The sequence below is a fragment of the Tamandua tetradactyla genome, chromosome 4 (assembly GCF_023851605.1).
Source record: "Tamandua tetradactyla isolate mTamTet1 chromosome 4, mTamTet1.pri, whole genome shotgun sequence".
Classification (NCBI taxonomy): Eukaryota; Metazoa; Chordata; class Mammalia; order Pilosa; family Myrmecophagidae; genus Tamandua; species Tamandua tetradactyla.
The window spans coordinates 187,322,398-187,341,130 of record NC_135330.1 but is presented as its reverse complement, the minus strand read 5'-3'; the positions used below and the strand labels follow the sequence as shown (position 1 = coordinate 187,341,130).

Genomic DNA, 18,733 nt, shown 5'->3' with positions numbered 1-18,733 from the left:
ATAAATGAAATTGAGCATATGAAAACACTCAAGAAAATCAACGAAACTAGAAGTTGGTTCTATGAGAAAATCATTAAGATCCATTAGAAATCTGGGTAGAGGATAGAAAAAGAAGCTGTTCATAAGAAGAGAAATACACAAATGGTTGATAAATATATGAAAAGTGTTTAACTTCATTCACATTTAAAGACATGCAAATTCAAACTGTGAAAGACCATTTTCCACCACTCAGAAAAGCAAAATGTTTGCATCCAATGCCTAGTTTGAAATTGTGATATAGAGAACTGTGCACTCTCCTATTGGTGCTGGTAAGGTGCATTGTTAAGAGAATAAAGCAAGGTGCAGAAATATGAAAAGGGGGCTCTCACTGTGCAAAACAAGAATGTCTATGTATACATATGCGCTCTTATATGAGTAAAATATTTCCGGAAGGATACACAAGAAACTGGTAACTTAACCACTGGGGAAGGAAATTGGGAGTTGGAAGAGGACGAAGACTTACTTTTCATTGTTTATCCTTTGTATTGTTTGAATTTTTTACTATGTACATACATTACCTCTTCAAAAACTTAATAAAGATTTTAAAACAAAAAAAACTGCTGAAAGCAGTGAGACTTGAGTACAACCACACAAGTGCCGAAGGTTGGATCCTACAGGTCTCTACAAAGAGAAACTTTTGTTCAGGTAGGGAGGATTTACTTTCAAATTTAAAATTTTCACTCCTTGTTTACTTTTTCAGTGGAAAAACTAATTTTTTATGTGTGGGGTTTTTTGTTTGTTTGTTTTTAGGAGCATAGGTTTGAAGTCACATGGGTGGAGGTTCAATCTTGATCCATTTAGTGGATCTTGTGCAAGTTCCTTAACCTCTGAGGATACCTTACCTGAGGCTTAGAGACATGCAGAGGTGCCCACAGTCATACACGTAGCAGATGGCACAGCTGGGATTTCAACACAGGCCAATCTGGCTCCAAAACCCAGGGCTCTTAGCGTCTGGTCACTCATAAAACTAAGCAGAAGGCAAGGCAGTGGACCACTCACCAGGGCCACTCCAGTGCACACCTTCAGGGGGCACCATGCATACAGGGCATGGTCTGCAGTAAAAGGGACCCTGTCATGGTTTCTCCTAAACACTAAACACTCTCATGCTATGATTATTCTGTCTCAAAATTTTGCTTAGAAAGCTCTAAGTTCATAAGCTATATGATAGAAAAAAGGACTCATACTTGTTTTTGTTATTGTATTAGAGCATTTCCTTGGATGAGTTCAAGTCATTTTGTCATTTTACAACCCACTTGGAAGACTTTGCTATTGCCATGCAAATGTTTAGTTTAGCTCATCGCCCTGTCAGACTAGGTAAGTTGAAGTTTCATCTTCTATAAACAATTTCAGTCTATTCTTCAACACCAGTCAAAAAAAACTAGTTATCAGTAAAATAATTGGTTAGCCTTGTATTCAGTGCAGTTATTCTGAACTTACAGCACCAACAGTCCCATTTAACAGTTGCTTTATTTGTTTTTATTTTCTCATTTCTCCCCTAAAATGGCAGACATATTTAACATCTTCATTTAAAATTCTGATTAAATTAAAGAAATTGTTTATCTTAGAGGTGCTCTCACAATACTTTTTAAGTGAATTTATGATTTGGATATGTTCCTGATGAGCATTTTTGTTTTCATTGTTGTTTTGTTTTACTTCCCAAATAATAAAAAATGTAGACTAGTTTTTACTTCTTCGATAATGAAAATTTAGATTGATTCCATTTGGACTATTTCACATGGTTGAATAATTCTGTTTTCTCTTTCTTAGCGGAGTTTAGGAGAGCTGTGAAAGTAGCAACAGGACAGGAACTCTCAAACAATATATTGGACACTGTCTTCAAGATCTTTGATTTGGATGGTGATGAATGTCTTAGTCATGGAGAATTCCTTGGGGTATTAAAAAATAGGATGCATCGAGGCTTATGGGTAACAGATTTCAAGCTTTTAAATAACTACATATTTACATGTAATTAAATGAATGGTATTAAACCTAGCATTTTGTTTGTAAATAGAGTTTTCGTCATTTATAAAGAGATTATAGACTATAGTTGAAACTGTGAAACATCTTTTTGCAAATGGAATTCAACATTTTCCTTTGCCTTTTTATTTTTTTAATATGAAACTATTCAGAAATCATGGCTTAGAATTTGTCTTTGGACTCCAGAGTCATATATACCTAAATTCAAATCCCCTGCTCCACTATTTATTTATTTTTTTTTATTTATTTTTTATTAACGGAAAGAAAAAAAAGAAATTAACACAACATTTAGAAATCATACCATTCTACATATGCAATCAGTAATTCTTAACATCATCACATAGATGCATGATCATCGTTTCTTGTACATTTGCATTGGTTTAGAGGAACTAGCAACACAACAGAAAAAGATATAAAATGTTAATATAGAGAAAAGAAATAAAAGTAGTAATAATAGGAAAACAAACAAACAAAAAAAAAAAAACAAAAAAAAACCCTATAGCTCAGATGCAGCTTCATTCAGTGTTTTAACATGATTAATTTACAATTAGGTATTATTGTGCTGTCCATTTTTGAGTTTTTGTATCTAGTCCTGTTGCACAGCCTGTATCCCTTCAGCTTCAATTACCCATTGTCTTACCCTGTTTCTAACTCCTGCTGGACTCTGTTACCAATGACATATTTCAAGTTTATTCTCGAATGTCTGTTCACATCAGTGGGACCATACAGTATTTGTCCTTTAGTTTTTGGCTGGACTCACTCAGCATAATGTTCTCTAGGTCCATCCATGTTATTACATGTTTCATAAGTTTATCTTGTCTTAAAGCTGCATAATATTCCATCGTACGTATATACCACAGTTTGTTTAGCCATTCTTCTGTTGATGGACATTTTGGCTGGTTCCATCTCTTTGCAATTGTAAATAACGCTGCTATAAACATTGGTGTGCAAATGTCCGTTTGTGTCTTTGTCCTTAAGTCCTTTGAGTAGATACCTAGCAATGGTATTGCTGGGTCGTATGGCAATTCTATATTCAGCTTTTTGAGGAACCGCCAAACTGCCTTCCACAGTGGTTGCACCATTTGACATTCCCACCAACAGTGGATAAGTGTGCCTCTTTCTCCGCATCCTCTCCAGCACTTGTCATTTTCTGTTTTGTTGATAATGGCCATTCTGGTGGGTGTGAGATGATATCTCATTGTGGTTTTGATTTGCATTTCTCTAATGGCCAGGGACATTGAGCATCTCTTCATGTGCCTTTTGGCCATTTGTATTTCCTCTTCTGGTAGGTGTCTGTTCAAGTCTTTTTCCCATTTTGTAATTGGGTTGGCTGTCTTTTTGTTGTTGAGTTGAACAATCTCTTTATAAATTCTGGATACTAGACCTTTATCTGATATGTCATTTCCAAATATTATCTCCCATTGTGTAGGCTGTCTTTCTACTTTCTTGATGAAGTTCTTTGATGCACAAAAGTGTTTAATTTTGAGGGGCTCCCATTTATTTATTTCCTTCTTCAGTGCTCTTGCTTTAGGTTTAAGGTCCATAAAACTGCCTCCAATTGTAAGTTTCATAAGATATCTCCCTACATTTTCCTCTAACTGATTTATGGTCTTAAACCTAATGTTTAGATCTTTGATCCATTTTGAGTTAACTTTTGTATAAGGTGTGAGATATGTGTCTTCTTTCATTCTTTTGCCTATGGATATCCAGTTTTCTAGGCACCATTTATTGAAGAGACTGTTCTGTCCCAGGTGAGTTGGCTTGACTGCCTTATCAAAGATCAAATGTCCATAGATGAGAGGGTCTATATCTGAGCACTCTATCCGATTCCATTGGTCGACATATCTATCTTTATGCCAATACCATGCTGTTTTGACCACTGTGGCTTCATAATATGCCTTTAAGTCCGGCATCGCGAGACCTCCAGCTTCGTTTTTTTTCCTCAAGATGTTTTTAGCAATTCGGGGCACCCTGCCCTTCCAGATAAATTTGCTTATTGGTTTTTCTGATTCTGAAAAATAAGTTGTTGGGATTTTGATTGGTATTGCATTGAATCTGTAGATCAGTTTAGGTAGGATTGACATCTTAATTATATTTAGTCTTCCAATCCATGAACACGGTATGCCCTTCCATCTATTTAGGTCTTCTGTGATTTCTTTTAGCAGTTTTTTGTAGTTTTCTTTATATAGGTTTTTTGTCTCTTTGGTTAAATTTATTCCTAGGTATTTTATTCTTTTAGTTGCGATTGTAAATGGGATTCGTTTCTTGATTTCCCCCTCAGCTTGTTCATTACTAGTGTATAGAAATGATACAGATTTTTGAATGTTGATCTTGTAGCCTGCTACTTTGCTGTACTCATTTATTAGCTCTAGTAATTTTGTTGTGGATTTTTCTGGGTTTTCTACGTATAGTATCATATCGTCTGCAAACAGTGATAGTTTTACTTCTTCCTTTCCAATTTTGATGCCTTGTATTTCTTTTTCTTGTCTAATTGCTCTGGCTAGAACTTCCAACACAATGTTGAATAATAGTGGTGATAGTGGACATCCTTGTCTTGTTCCTGATCTTAGGGGGAAAGTTTTCAATTTTTCCCCATTGAGGATGATATTAGCTGTGGGTTTTTCATATATTCCCTCTATCATTTTAAGGAAGTTCCCTTGTATTCCTATCTTTTGAAGTGTTTTCAACAGGAAAGGATGTTGAATCTTGTCAAATGCCTTCTCTGCATCAATTGAGATGATCATGTTATTTTTCTGCTCTGATTTGTTGATGTGGTGTATTACATTAATTGATTTTCTTATCCACTATTTATTAACTGCTGAATTTGCAAAGCTGCCTGATTTTCTGAGCCTCAGATTCCTCATCTATAAAATGAGGAAATGAATAAAATCTACCAAAAAAGGATTATTGTTAGAATTTAATATAAAGTAGTTAATATCGTGGCTGAGGCATATTAAGGACTAGTTTAAACTCTAGCTGTTTTATTCCCTCAAATTCATGTCTTGATCTGTGACTGTGGGAGGAATCAAACTGAGAATTGTGTTTAGATTAGAATCTGCTGGAAGCACTCTCATGAAAGCAGTCTGCAGGGAGAAAACTAGGTCCAGGGTGAATCTGCACAGTAAATAAATAGCTAGACCAAAGGGAAAAAAGGGGAGAAAGAGGGTGAGAGAATGGTGGGTTCATGTAGAGAAAGCTATTTACCACTTACAAGAACAAACTCAATTTCCTGCCACAAGCATTATTTATAGCAAAATGCATAAACATGATTCCCATTAGCAAACATGTTTTACAAGCTTGTAGCCATCCAGTACCTCATAGTTATTGATCGTACTCCTGGAAATTAAAACCAAATTTGTAGTTAACAATTTTATATACCTGGGAGCCTCCTGTCCATTCTCAATAAACATTGGAGAAGAGCTATAAGAAAAAAGAGCATCTGTAATCTAAAAAACACCAGTGCTTCCTCTTGGCTGGTTTCCAGCAATGCTGTGTTTAATATTGTAGTCACTGGAATGCCAATATTTTCTGACCGTTCATTTTGTGAGAAGGGTAGTAACACATAGTACTTTAAATCACAAAGCAGTTATGTGAAGTAGATTATTTCTGCTTAAAATTTCTCGTCATATATATTGTGCCCTATAGTTTCTTTCACTGTAATTTTAACCAAGGTTAAATAAAAGTTGTAAGCCTCTCATTTCTATTCCACATGCTACATAAAGTTCACAGGAAAAGGAAACATTTTAAAATATTATAAAAGGAAAACATTACAAAATAATTAAAATATAAACTAAAATATGAAAGAAGTTTACCCACAGTTTTCAGTATCTTCTTAGGGAAAAATCTACTAACTTATATTCTAACTCAATTTCTTAGTTATCCTGAAGACATTCTTATGCACATTCACTTTATCTTTTATCCTTATTTTAGCAGTTCTATAACAATCATCTCTTTTTTAATTGAGAGATATATATATTTTTTAAATTTACTTTAATACAGTTTTATTGATGTATTATATATCCATATACCATGTGGATATATAATACCATGTATATAATATAATATATATTATTTTTATATTATAATTATAATATAATATAATACCATGCATCCAAAGCATGCAATCTATGGTTCACAGTTTCATTATATAGCTATGTTTTCATTATTATAATCAACTTTTTCTTTTTTGTGAAAAATAACATGTATATATTTAAAAAGCAATACATTTCAAAGTATGCCACATTTAGTTGTAGAATAGATTTCAGAGTTTGGTATGAGTTGCAATTCCACAATTTCAGGTTTTTACTACTAGCTGCTCTAAGACATTGGAGACTTTAAAACAAACATCAATATAATAATCCAGCAATTGTACTCATTTGTTAAACCCTACTTTTTCTGTATAACTCCACCATCTCCTTTGATCTTTCTCTCACTCTTTAGGGTTATTTGGACTATGCCTATTCTATTTCTTTCATGTTGAAAGGGGCTGTCGATAATATGGGGTAGGGGGATGGAACTAGTTGAAGTTCTGGAGAAGCTGGCCCCTCTGTGTTTCAGAACTTATTTGGCCTAGGAACCCATCTGGAGGTTGAGGTTTCTGGAAACTAATCCTAGCGCATGGAACCTTTGTAGAATCTCATATAAAGCCCTAGGTGTTCTTTAGGGCTAGCAGGAATGGTTTTGGCTGGGGGTTGGCAAACTATGATAGATAGCAGTGTCTAGCTAAAGCTTGCATAATATTAGCCTACAGAATAGCCTCTCAACTCTATTTGAACTCTCAGCCACTAACACCTTATTTGTTACACTTCTTTTCCCCCTTTTGGTCAGGATGGCATTCTCAATCCCATGGTGCCAGGGTCAGGTTCATCCCTGGGATCATATCCCATGTTGCCAGGAAGACTTTTACCTCTTGTGGGGGAGGGCAATGATTTCACTTGCAGAGTTGGGCTTAGAGAGAGAGAAGCTACATCTGAGCAACAAAAGAGATCCTCTGGAGCCAACTCCTAGGCATACCCCCAGGTAGGCTAAGCTTCTCCACCACCACACACACAGGCCTCACAAGAGCAAGCCTCAAGATCAAGGGCCCGGTCCATTGACCTGGGTGTCCCAGTGTTTGGCACAGCATCTAAGGTTTCCCTAGTGGAAAGGTCCAATAGCTCCATAATTTTTCTCCAGTCTCAAGGGACTTTGCCAATACTTTTTGATTATCTGCTTAATATACTCTGGGATATATCCAGGCATTATATTACGCCAAGCAGAATTAAAGGCTCTCATTCTTATTCTGGGTTCCATGTGTTTGGATTGTTTAAATGATCTATCTAGACAGGTTGAGTTAGATTATATTCTACAAGAAATTTAGATTCTGGACAAAATAAACCTTTCTTCCTTAGGTCTCATAGAGTAGGTGGAGTTCTAAAATATAGACATTGTCTTCCTTACCCCAGTATTCTGAATTAGCTTAATCCCAGCCTGCTCGGCTTTGTTCTCATCTCTAAATACCAGGTTACACACACATCGCACCGCCTTTCAGAATCTAGGAATAACTGCTGCTCCAGACTACATGTGACTACTGTAAGAGCTTATAATCTAGGCCCCAGTTTTCTTATAAGTATTTTCTAGATGAGACCATACAATATTTGCACTTTTGTTTCTGGTTTATTTTGCCTTGTAAATCTCCCACAGGTTCATTCATAACGTTGCATGTCTCACAACCCTGTTCCTTTCTGTGGCAGCACAATATTCAGTCATATGTATACACCACTATTCGCCATTCTACTTCTCAATCAGTGTATCCTTTAGCCACTTCCATCCATTAGGCATCATATGTAATGTTCAAAGTCCACAGTCCATCAATACTTTCAATTTTAGATAATTTCATTGTTCCCAAGATAAAAATAACCAATAAAACCTCCCTTTAACCCTTATTCCTACCTCCCCCCCCCCCCCGCCATTCTTTACCCCTGGTATTGCTGTGGTACTGTTGATGTTTTCTGGTTAAACATACCCCATTGCATGCAATAGCAGTTTTCCCCTAACCCAAATATTACACACTCATAAGCTTCATACCTTTAAAGTAGTTCATGTAAGGACTTATTTATAAATATTTGTAGTGTTAATTGGTAGGACACGTGGGTCTTTACAACCCCTTTCAATCATGTTCATCTTCAGCATGGCAATGTTACTTATAGACCCACTAATGAACTACCTACACTTGGCTATCTGTTCCTTATATTTAAATTCAATGTCATTAGCTAACTATTCACCCATCTCTAGCTCCTATGTATCTCTAGGTCCTCTATATTTTGTATCATAAGCCTCTGACTTTACCTTTACCATGATCATAAAAAGTTAAATCATACAGTAACTATCCTTTTGTGTCTGGCTCATTTCACTCAGCATTATGTCCTCAAGGTTCATGCATCTTGTAATGTGCTTCAAGATGTCATTTCGTCTTACTGATGTATAACATTCCATCATATGTATATACCACATTTTGTTAATCCACTCGTCTTTGATGGGCACTTGGATTGTTTCCATCTTTTGGCAATTTGTGAATAATGCTACTATGAATATCAGTGTAAAAATGTGTTTGTGTCACTGCTTTCAGCAGTTCTGGATATATACCAAGTAATGATAGTGCCTGGTCATAGGGCAGCTGAATATTTAGGTTCTGAGAAACTACCAGACTATCTTCCATAGCAACTGTGCCATTATACATTCCCACCAGCAGTGCATAACTGTCCCAATTTTTCTACGTCCTCTCCAACATTTGTAGTTTCCTGTTTATTTAATAGCAGCCATTCTTATAGGTGTGAAGTATCTCATTGTCATCTTGATTTTCATTTCCCTTATGACTAATGAAAATGATCATCTCTTGATGTGCTTTTTAGCCATCTGTATTTACTCTTCAGAAAAATGCCTAATCATGTCTTTAGCCCATTTTATAATTGGGTTGTTTGTTCTTTTGTTGTTGAGTTGTATGATTTCTTTATGTATATAAGATAGCAAACCATTATCTGATATGTAATTTCCAAACATTTTCTCCCATTGAGTTGGCAGCCTCTTCACCTTTTTGACAAAGTCTTTTGAGGCACAAAAGCATTTAATTTTGAGGAGTTCCCATTTATCTATTTTTTCTTTAGTTGCTTATGCTTTGGGTGTAAAGTTTAGGAAGCTGCCTCCTATTACTACATCTTGAAGATGTTTCCTTATATTTTCTTCTAGGAGTTTTACAGTACTGGTTCTTATATTTAGGTGTTTGATCCAGTTTGAGTTAATTTTTGTATAGGGTTTAAGGTAAGGGTCCTATTTCATTATTTTGACTATTGATAGCAAGTTCTTCCATGCCCATTTATTGAAGACTATTTTGTCCCAGTTAAGTGGATTTAGGCACCATGTCAAAGACCAGTTGACTCAGAATTGGTGGTCTATTGCACTCTCAATTGGATGGCACTGGTCAATACTTCTGTCTTTGTGCCAGTACCATGCTGTTTTGACCACTGTGACATTATAGTAAGCTTTGAAATCAGGAAGGGTTAATTCTCCCACTTCATTCTTCTTTTTTGAAGATATTTTTAACTATTTGAGGTCTCTTTCCCTTCCAAATGAATCTGATAACTAGCTTTTCCAAGTCCTCAAAGTAGGTTGTTGGAATTTTGATTGATACTGTGTTGAATCTGTAGATCAATTTGGGGAGAATTGGCATCTTAACTACATTTAAACTTCGTATCCATCAGCAGGGAATGTTTTTCCACCTATTTCTATCTTCTTTGATTTTTTAGCAGTGTTTTGTAGTTTTTTGTGTACAGGTCCTTTCCATCCTAATTAAGTTCATTCCTAGATACTTGATTCTTTTAGTTGCTATTTTGAAGGAAATTTTTCCTTAATTGACTCTTCAGGTCATTGCTGTATATAGAAACAGTAGTGATTTTTTGCACGTTAATTTCATATCCTGCCATCTTGCTAAATCTATTTATTAGCTTAAGTAACTTTGTTTCAGATTTCTCAGGATTTTTCAAATATAGTTATCTACTTCTAGTAGAATGTTGAATAATAGTGGTAACAGAGGGCATCCTTATCTCGTTCCCAGTGTTAAGGGGAATGCTTTCAGTCTCTCACCATTGAGTATGATGCTGGCTATGATTTTCTTAGTTCCTTCAGGTGAGCAATTAAGCCCTCAATTTTTGCTGGTTCTTCTTTTTTAATATAGGCAGTTACGGCAATAAATTTCCATCTCAACACTGCCTTTGCCACATCCCATTAATTCTGATATGTCATATTCTCATTTTCATTCATCTCCAGTAGTTACTGATTTCTCTAACAATTTCTACTTTGACCCACTGGTTTGTATTTGCAGGACAGGTGTGGGGCAGGACATGGGGCATGGGGTGAGGCATAGCGGTGCAGTGATGGGTTATGATGCAGGGCTAGGCACAGGTCAGGGGCGCTGCACTGTTTCCTGGGAGTGTGGGGTACAGAGTGTGGGTTGTCAGAGGGCGATGTGGGGGCTGTGAAGTGGAGTGAAGCTTAGGCAGGCCTTGGAGCACAGGAACAGAGCACAACGTCGGGGACACAGAGGCAGGGTACAGAGGGAGCCTAATTGGGGGGGCTGTGGCACAGGGGCTGGTGGCGGACAGGTTGCGGTGGGCACATAGGGTACAAGATTCGGGGCGTAGAGGTCTGGGCGCTGGGCAGTCAGAATGCATGTGTATGCTTACATGGGGAAAGGACTTCTGTGGGGACCAAGATGCAGATGCATGCATGCACAGGGGAGACGTCCAGGTCACAGGGGATGTGGGGCAGGGGTAGTGTGTGCACCTGCATGGGTCACATGGGGGGTCAGGGCAGGATGTGCTTGTGCGCAGGCATGGGGGCTGTGAGGCAAGGATGCGCATGTGAGCGTCTGCTGGGTGGGGGGAGAGGGCATCTGTGCCAAGTTGCAAGACAAAGTGTGTGTGCATGCACGGGGCATTGGGGGACCAGGGTGGGAATGTACTTGTGCCCAGGGCAGGGGAGGTGGGGTGCAGGGGTCAAGGTGTCAAGGCACAGACGTGTGTGTGCTGGGACAAGGAGGACATGGGTGTGCAGATGTCTAGGGGAATGGGGCACTGGTGTGCATATCAGAAGAGCTGGGTGCTGGGGTGGGCAGGATGCAGGTGTGCACATGTGCGGATCTAGTTGGGCAGGGGTGTGCATGTTTGTGGGGCAAGGGGGGGCAGGGTGGGGTTGCGCTACTCTATAATCTGGGGTCAGGTGTGGCACAGATGCGCAAGTGAGTACATTAGGGGTGGGGAGGTGGAGGTGGGGGGAGAGTGGCTGGGCAAGAGTGCATTTGCACAGGTGAGCGGGGCTAGGGTAGGTGTGCATGCCTGGGTGGGGAGGGGTGTGTGACGGGGATGCATTGTGGGGGAGTCAGGGCTTGGGTGCATGGGGCGTGGTGGGGTGCAGGGTTCGGGTACACGGGAGTGGGAGTGGGTGGCGCATGGGGGTATGGCACATGAGGGTGTGGCACACTAGCTGGGTGGTCTCTAGTTCTCTGCATCTCAGTTCCTCAGCTTTTGCAACCAGGGCCTCTCTGTGTGGTGTAGAAGACCCTGTCAGGTCACTTAAACCCTGAAATTGCTGTCCCAGTCATTTTTTGTCACTTCTCTAGCTGTTTCTTGGTGCAGGGGTGAACTTGACGTATCCTGTTCTGCCATCTTCTAGAAGTCTTTGTCATTTGAAATATATTATATATCACATACGATATAGTCATCCAAAGTGTACAATTAGTGGTTCACAGTATCATCATATAGCTGTGCATTCAGCATCACAGCAGAATTTTAAACATTTTCATTACTCCAAAAAGACATAAAAGAAGAAAAATAGAAGTTAAAAAGAGCACCCAAAACAGCTCATGCTCCCCTTCCCCTGCTATTGTTTATTTATTTTTTGTCTTTGTGTTTTTTTCTTACTCATCTGTCAATACACTGGATAAAGGGAATGTCAGTCACAAGGTTTTCACAATCACACAGACACACCTTAAAAGCTCAATAGTTATTCACTCATCTTCAAGAATGAAGGCTATTTATTGGATTACATACAGTTCAGTGGTTTCAGGCATTTCCCTCTAGCCACTCCAGTACACCAAAAATTGAAAAGAGATATCTATATACTTCATAAAAATAACCTCCAGAATGATCTCTGAACTCTATTCGAAATCTCTCAGCCACTGAAAATTTTTTTTAACTTTTTTATTGTACAGTATAACATATATACAAAGCAAAGAAATAAAGAAGCAATAGTTTTCAAAGCACTCTTCAACAGGTAGTTACAGGACAGATCCCAGAGTTTGTTATTGGCTACCATATGATCCTCTCAGATTTTTCCTTCTAGCTGCTCCAGAATATAGGAGACTAGAAGGCTTAAATATATTTTTATCACCACAATTGATTTTTTCTTTCTTTTTTGTGAAAAATAACATATATACAAAAAAGCAATAAATTTCAAAGCACAGCACCGCAATTAGTTGTAGAACATATTTCAGAGTTTGACATGGGTTACAATTCTACAATTTTAGGTTTTTACTTCTAGCTGCTCTAAGATACTGGAAACTAAAAGAAATTTCAATTTAATGATTCAGCAATCGTATTCATTAGTTAAATCCTTTCTATCTTCTCTGTATAACTCCACTGTCACCTTTGATCTTTCTATCCCTCTCTTTAGGGGTGTTTGCAGCCACTGAATTTTATCATTTCATTTCTCTTTCCCCTTTTGGTCAATTCCATGATGCCAAGGCCAGGCTCATCCCTGGGAGTCATTTCCCATGTAGTTGGGGGAGGGCAGTGAGCACACCTGCCTGGTTGGCTTAGAAAGCTAGGCCACATCTGAGCAACAAGAGAGGTTCTCTGGGGGTGACTCTTAAGCATAATCCTAAGTAGGCTCAGTCTCTCCTCTGCAAGAATAAGCTATCTAGGGGTGAACCCCAAGATCGAGGGCCTAGCCCATCAAATTGGCAGTCCACAATTCTTGCAAGAATATCAGGAATTCCCCATGTGGGGAAGTTTAATATTTCCACCTTTTTCTCCCCGTCCTCCAAAAGGACTTTGCAAATACTTTTTAGTCTTCTGCCCTCATTGCTTTGGGATGAATCAGGGAATCACACCAACCTGTATAAGCCAGCAAGATCTCACACTATTCAAGGTTCCATGTAATTATGGTATTCACATAAGCTGACCATACCAGTTAAATTAGATAGTGTGCCACCACAAATATAAATTTTGCACTGCAGAAACATCTCTTCCTTTGGTCTCACACAGAAGCTGAAGTTTTAAAATACAGTCAATATCATTCTTTACCCTTTAGTCTGATTTACCTTAGTCCTACCTCTATCAGCTTTATTCATATCTCTAATTGAAGTCTGATCACTTTTTCAATGTTTTCAGCAGTAGGTGTATGGAGTAATTACACAAATCATCTTTTACCATAATCTACCTCAAATACTCTTTGGAAGAATGTGGGAAATAAACAGTTGCATAAAGTACATATTAAATGATGTTTAACCTAAAAAGAGAATGACCTCTTAATTTTTACTTTTGCCTAACAGGTACCACAGCAACTAAGTGTACAAGAATACTGGAAATGTGTGAAAAAAGAAAGCATTAAAGGAGTAAAAGAAGTCTGGAAACAAGCTGGAAAAAGTCTTTTTTAAAAAAGATAATATGGGAATTATATTGCTCCAATTGTCAGAATTTGACATTTTTGTAAAATGTTTAGCTACTTACATCTTCATTGATTTCCTTTGTAATATATAGATGCCTTTTACTTGCTTTCTGATTCAGTAATTTCTTAATAAGATTTCAATGAAGAACTCATTAGAAAGGAAAGAAAGTATTCTTTTACAAAAACAGCTATTAGATTCTGTCAAAAGGCCTAGGACTGAAGTAATGTTTTGCATTTTGATAAGGTGGAAAACCTAGTTATTCACCAAATTCTGAGTTATGGTATCTAGCATGATATGCTCTCTGGAAGGGTAAGCAAATACTTAAGGAAAAAAGGTACTTAATGCATAGGCCAGTATCAATTCCAGAAGTCCAGATGTTCCTAATATGGCAAATTGAGTTAAAAACTCATTTCAGATTTTCTATTCTATAGCTTATATTTCTTATAAACTTTTTGTGTGTTTTATTTCTGTTAGCTTAGTTGTGTGTTAGTTGTCTTTAAAATAACATGTAAATTTTAATATCCTAGTAGAAATAGAATAAAGTATTTATATGGATTAAAAAATTACTGAGGTGCTTTTTATTTTATGTGTTATCTTAAGACTATGTTTGTTTTTTGAATATAAATACTCTAATCTCTTAGCAACATCATTACTTTGTGTTCTTAAATACTAGTGGAGTTGCAAAATTCTCCTCACAAGATCAGGTTATGATGGAATATATAGGGTTATAGAAGAATGTTTAAAATGGCAATAGAAACTGTATGGGGAACGGGTCTATGGGAACTCTGCATAGATTTTTCTGTAAACCTACAACTGCTCTAAAAAAATAAAAGCAAAAAAAGTGATCTAAATGGCACTAGAAGTTAATTGACACTAAAGTATGAAGGGGCATTTTTAAGAAACATAGTAAACAAAAAATATTTCTTTAAAAATATCCTTCTCCAGAAAGAAAATTGCAAAGTGAGTATTTAAAATATGTTCCATTCCCTGGATAAATGGCTGATTCCAGGGCTAGGGCAGAGAACATGCAAGGTGAGCCTGGAACGTCTTGTTCCTAAAAGTAAGGATTTCCTCAAAAGTTAATGGGAACATGTCAAAACACAGGAGGCAACATGAGGGGCTCCCCTGGCCCCATGTGGGACAATATGAGCATCAAAATAATATCAGTAGTGAATTACAGCCCATTGAGTGACGTAAGAATCTATGAGCTTACACTGAAAATTGATTGTAACAGGGACAAGGGAAGAGAACTTCCTTATGGTTGTAAGGCCTTGAAATATGTTAATCTGCTAAACTGGAAGACTCTTCCTTATAGATTAATGTTCGATATTGACAACTGCTAAAAGATGTCCAATTAATATCAAATCAATGATTAAAAAATATAACTGCTCCAACTCGTTGTTTTAGAAATAGAGATAACTAATTTTTAAAAATTTCTCTCTTTAAAACCACAACAAGAGAAAAAGGTAAACAGTGTGAAAATGTATGGGTGTGCATCCGCCACCATTTCCTCTGACACTCTCCTCGCCGGTTTGCACAGATGCCCTTATGGACAGAGACTTGGAATATAAAATGACAAAGTATGAAGAGAGTTTCTGGTGTCTTCACAGTCTCGCCTTAAATTTTCCAGCCTCCTCCCCTGGCATTCACTCCTTCCCTACCCCACTTTCCATAGCACCCCAAGAACACGATACTCCAACAACATAAAACTACTGGCCTTTCCCCACATAAACCACGGGCTTTGCACATTTCTCCCTCCAAGCCTTTATGCATGTCAGTTCCTTCTGGCTGTGATGCTTTTCCCTCTTGTCCACCTGGTAAGATTGTAGACTTCTGGGAATTCCAGACACCATGATGTGCTCAGATAGCCAAGTTTGTCTCTACTAATAACTGTTAGCAAATCAGGGCAGGAACAGCTTATTCGTCTGTGTGCCAGCCTAGCTGGGTACCTGCCTTAAAAAGGCAAACAACAGATATTTGTTAAATAAAAGGAAAAGAAGAGAAGAGCAGAAAGGAACAAAGAAAGAGAAAGGCTGAGGGAGGGGAAATGAAAGAGGGAGGAAGGAAGGCTTTTGAATCCCACAAGCCAGTCAGTCCTTCCATCAGAAGTAGTGTATGTTGGTGAATTAAAAGGTCACGGCTATGAGGACAGTTTATGGTCTAAAGGCAGAAAGCTCACCAGAAACTTTTCTAAATAAATCTATATAATTAGAAATTAAGGTAAGGAAACAAGTGATGTTAAAGGACAGAAAAAGAGACCTTCTTAAAACAGTATTTAGGGTATTGAAGCAATTTTCAATTATCAAAAGGATAGCATATTGTCAAAAGGATAGCATTCTAAAAGTGGGGGGAAAAAAAACTTGAGTAATTCACTGTTGTCATTACCTGATGATTGCTGCAAAATGACTTGGTCCCATTTGAAAAGAATGTGGTTATTTGTATCAAATAAGCAAACTAAATTTGCCAAAGTCTCCTTTGGAGCCTGGAGACATATGCCTGGAAAGCAGCTGGACTCCCTAGTAATCCCAACTGAATCTTCAGTCCTGTGTTTCTGTACTATCATTTTGTTGAATAAATATCATTAATTCTCTTATTTTGGTGGTTAGCTTGTCTTTCTCTGCTGGTCCCTTGGGGGGCGTAGGGGTGGATTCCTGAGCCCTGCATTCATTCACTCCTCTTCCTCTCTTCCTTGCCCGACCCTCAGGGATCTCAGTTATACCCATTGTGCCCCAAGCTGACCTGAACTTCTCCATCCCATCCCCCCTTTTCCCAAATCTCTTTTCTTCACGTCTTCCTCTGAAAATGAATATCTCTCCACACAGACCCGCATCCTGTGCTTTTCACTCCCTTAACCCCTCCATGGTGAATCAAACCCTATCAATTCTGCTTCTTCAAAATTTCTCAAACATGCCCTTCCTCTTGTAACTCCATTGCCATTAGTTCAGGTTGTGATCACATACTATAGATTGCCTCAACAAAATCGAGCTGTTAGACCACCTGGATTCAAATCCCCCACTCATTGCATGAACTTGTGACCTCTCCATGCCCAGTTTCCTCATCTAAAAGTGGGGGCCATCATAGTTCTTATGTCATAAGACTTTGACCATTAAATGAGATGGTATATAAAACATTTGTAAAGCAGTGCCTGGCATGGGGTAAACCCTCAGTAACTGTTAAATATTAGTTATTACTGTAAGTATATCAAATCCTCCCTCACGCTAGATTGATTTTTCTAAAACATAAATCTGATCATGTCACTCCACTGCTGACAATCCGCTGCAACACTACAAAATAAATTTCCACTCTGCCATGCTCTCACCCCTTCCTGCTTTCCAGCCTCACCCCCTGCTACTTGCCAGCACAGCCCGTACAGAAGGGCAATGCTGAATTGCTTGCCTTTGCCCCAGTTGGCCATGTTCTCACTCTCCAAATAGCTTCACTTGCTAGTGCCCTTGCCGAGGATGCTCCACGTGGCTAACCTCTTCTAGTGCCACTCCATCTATAAAGTTCTTTTTGCTCCCTACCTTTCCCTTAAACTAATTTAGGAATTCCCTTTCTTAGCTCCCTCAGCATCTTCCTGTCCACACCTCCTTCTCAGATCTTATCAAAGTGTAATGAATTGTTTTTATCTGCCTCTTCCACTCAACTGTGAGCTCATTAAGAACGAGGACTCTCTTACAGTTTTAATAGTTATCTTCTGGATACCTGGCACATAGTGGTGGCTCAAAATCCATTTGACAGATAAATGAATGAATGCAAAGGGAGATGGAAGCAGTAATATCCCCCATTGGAACCTCACCGCTCCTAATAGCGTTCCTGTTACAGACCGGCCAGCCGTGTCAGGAGAGCTGGGAGACAGCCCCGGTTTGGGCTCTGGCCTTGGACATGGACATCAAGGGGGACCGGCTGGATCCGGTTGGAAAACAGAACAGGTGCTGGGGATTAAGGCACAATTGAGATGCCCTGAAAAACCTTGGAAATAAACAGCCTCGGGGAGTTAAACAGTAAAATCAAAACATAACATACAATATAAACAAGGCTCATCATGGGGTGACAGATTGAGAAAAAGCATTTGGAAATAGCAAAAGCCAGCTAAAGATTAATATCCAAATCAGTGTTTCTTGACCTAATAAGTCCAATATCCCCACCACTGCCATTAACCTTTTTAAAAAACAGTTTGTAGTTCCTTCTTAGCTGAGATGAAATGCATAGGTAACGTAACCTTCATACACATATATTGTTTTAAATAAAGCACAAACGAATACACATTAAAAATTAAAAGAATAATTTATAATAAAATAACATGTTTTATAAGTGTATGTTCAGGAACTACTACAAGGAGGGGTGGGGGGGGAGCCTAAATATATTTAAAACCCTAGGGTCAGTGCCATCTAGAATAGATCTCCAGCCAATCCACAGCAACAACCAAACAAATGAGGAACGCAATAGAAAAAGAAGCATACAGTCTGGATTCTGGTCACTGAACTCGGGGAGGTGGAGTGATAGGAAGGGATGGACCTGAGAGACTAAGAAAGACGTGAGCTCACTGTCATCAGCGATAAGCCAACTAAAACAACGAGATAGCAGTTCACACTTAGCTTGGCAGAACCTAGAAATCTGATCAGGCCAAGCTGGACACAGGGAAAGGAGCCCTCGGGTACTGCTAGTTGGAAGCCATCTGGTAGAGCTCGGGCAGGGAGCACGGGGAAGAGCGGAGCCAGGCCTGCGGAGCCCTCCGGCCGCGCGGGCGGGTGCGCTGGGGGCCCCGGACCTGCGCCGGGCTTTCCGGGGCGCGTAGGGCCCCGAAGGCAGGACTGCGTGGACGCAGCGGCCAGCAGCTGTCAGCCCTGCTCCCGGACGAGAAAGAGTAGAGTGACGTGCCACATGTGTCCAATAAGAAGTGCCCACACCCGCTGGGAAGACGACCTGGCCCTTTAGAGAAGCCTGGGCATGTAATACCATGAAAAAGCCGCTCTCAGCTCCCTCCCCGCCCCGCCCAGCCTTTTAAAAGAAAAC

The 18,733-nt window shown here is 38.8% G+C and overlaps 1 protein-coding gene across 1 annotated transcript in view; it reads left to right on the top strand.

The window, feature by feature from the left end:
• MICU2 (mitochondrial calcium uptake 2) overlaps positions 1–14,283 on the top strand; it is a 154,990-nt gene extending 140,707 nt beyond the window's left edge. The window contains exons 10-12 of the mRNA XM_077158838.1: positions 1,245–1,353; positions 1,807–1,964; positions 13,601–14,283. Of these exons, the coding sequence (XP_077014953.1) occupies positions 1,245–1,353; positions 1,807–1,964; positions 13,601–13,705 (372 nt within the window). The 3' untranslated portion in view covers positions 13,706–14,283. The remainder of the gene's footprint in view (positions 1–1,244; positions 1,354–1,806; positions 1,965–13,600) is intronic.
• Positions 14,284–18,733: the final 4,450 nt, after the last annotated feature.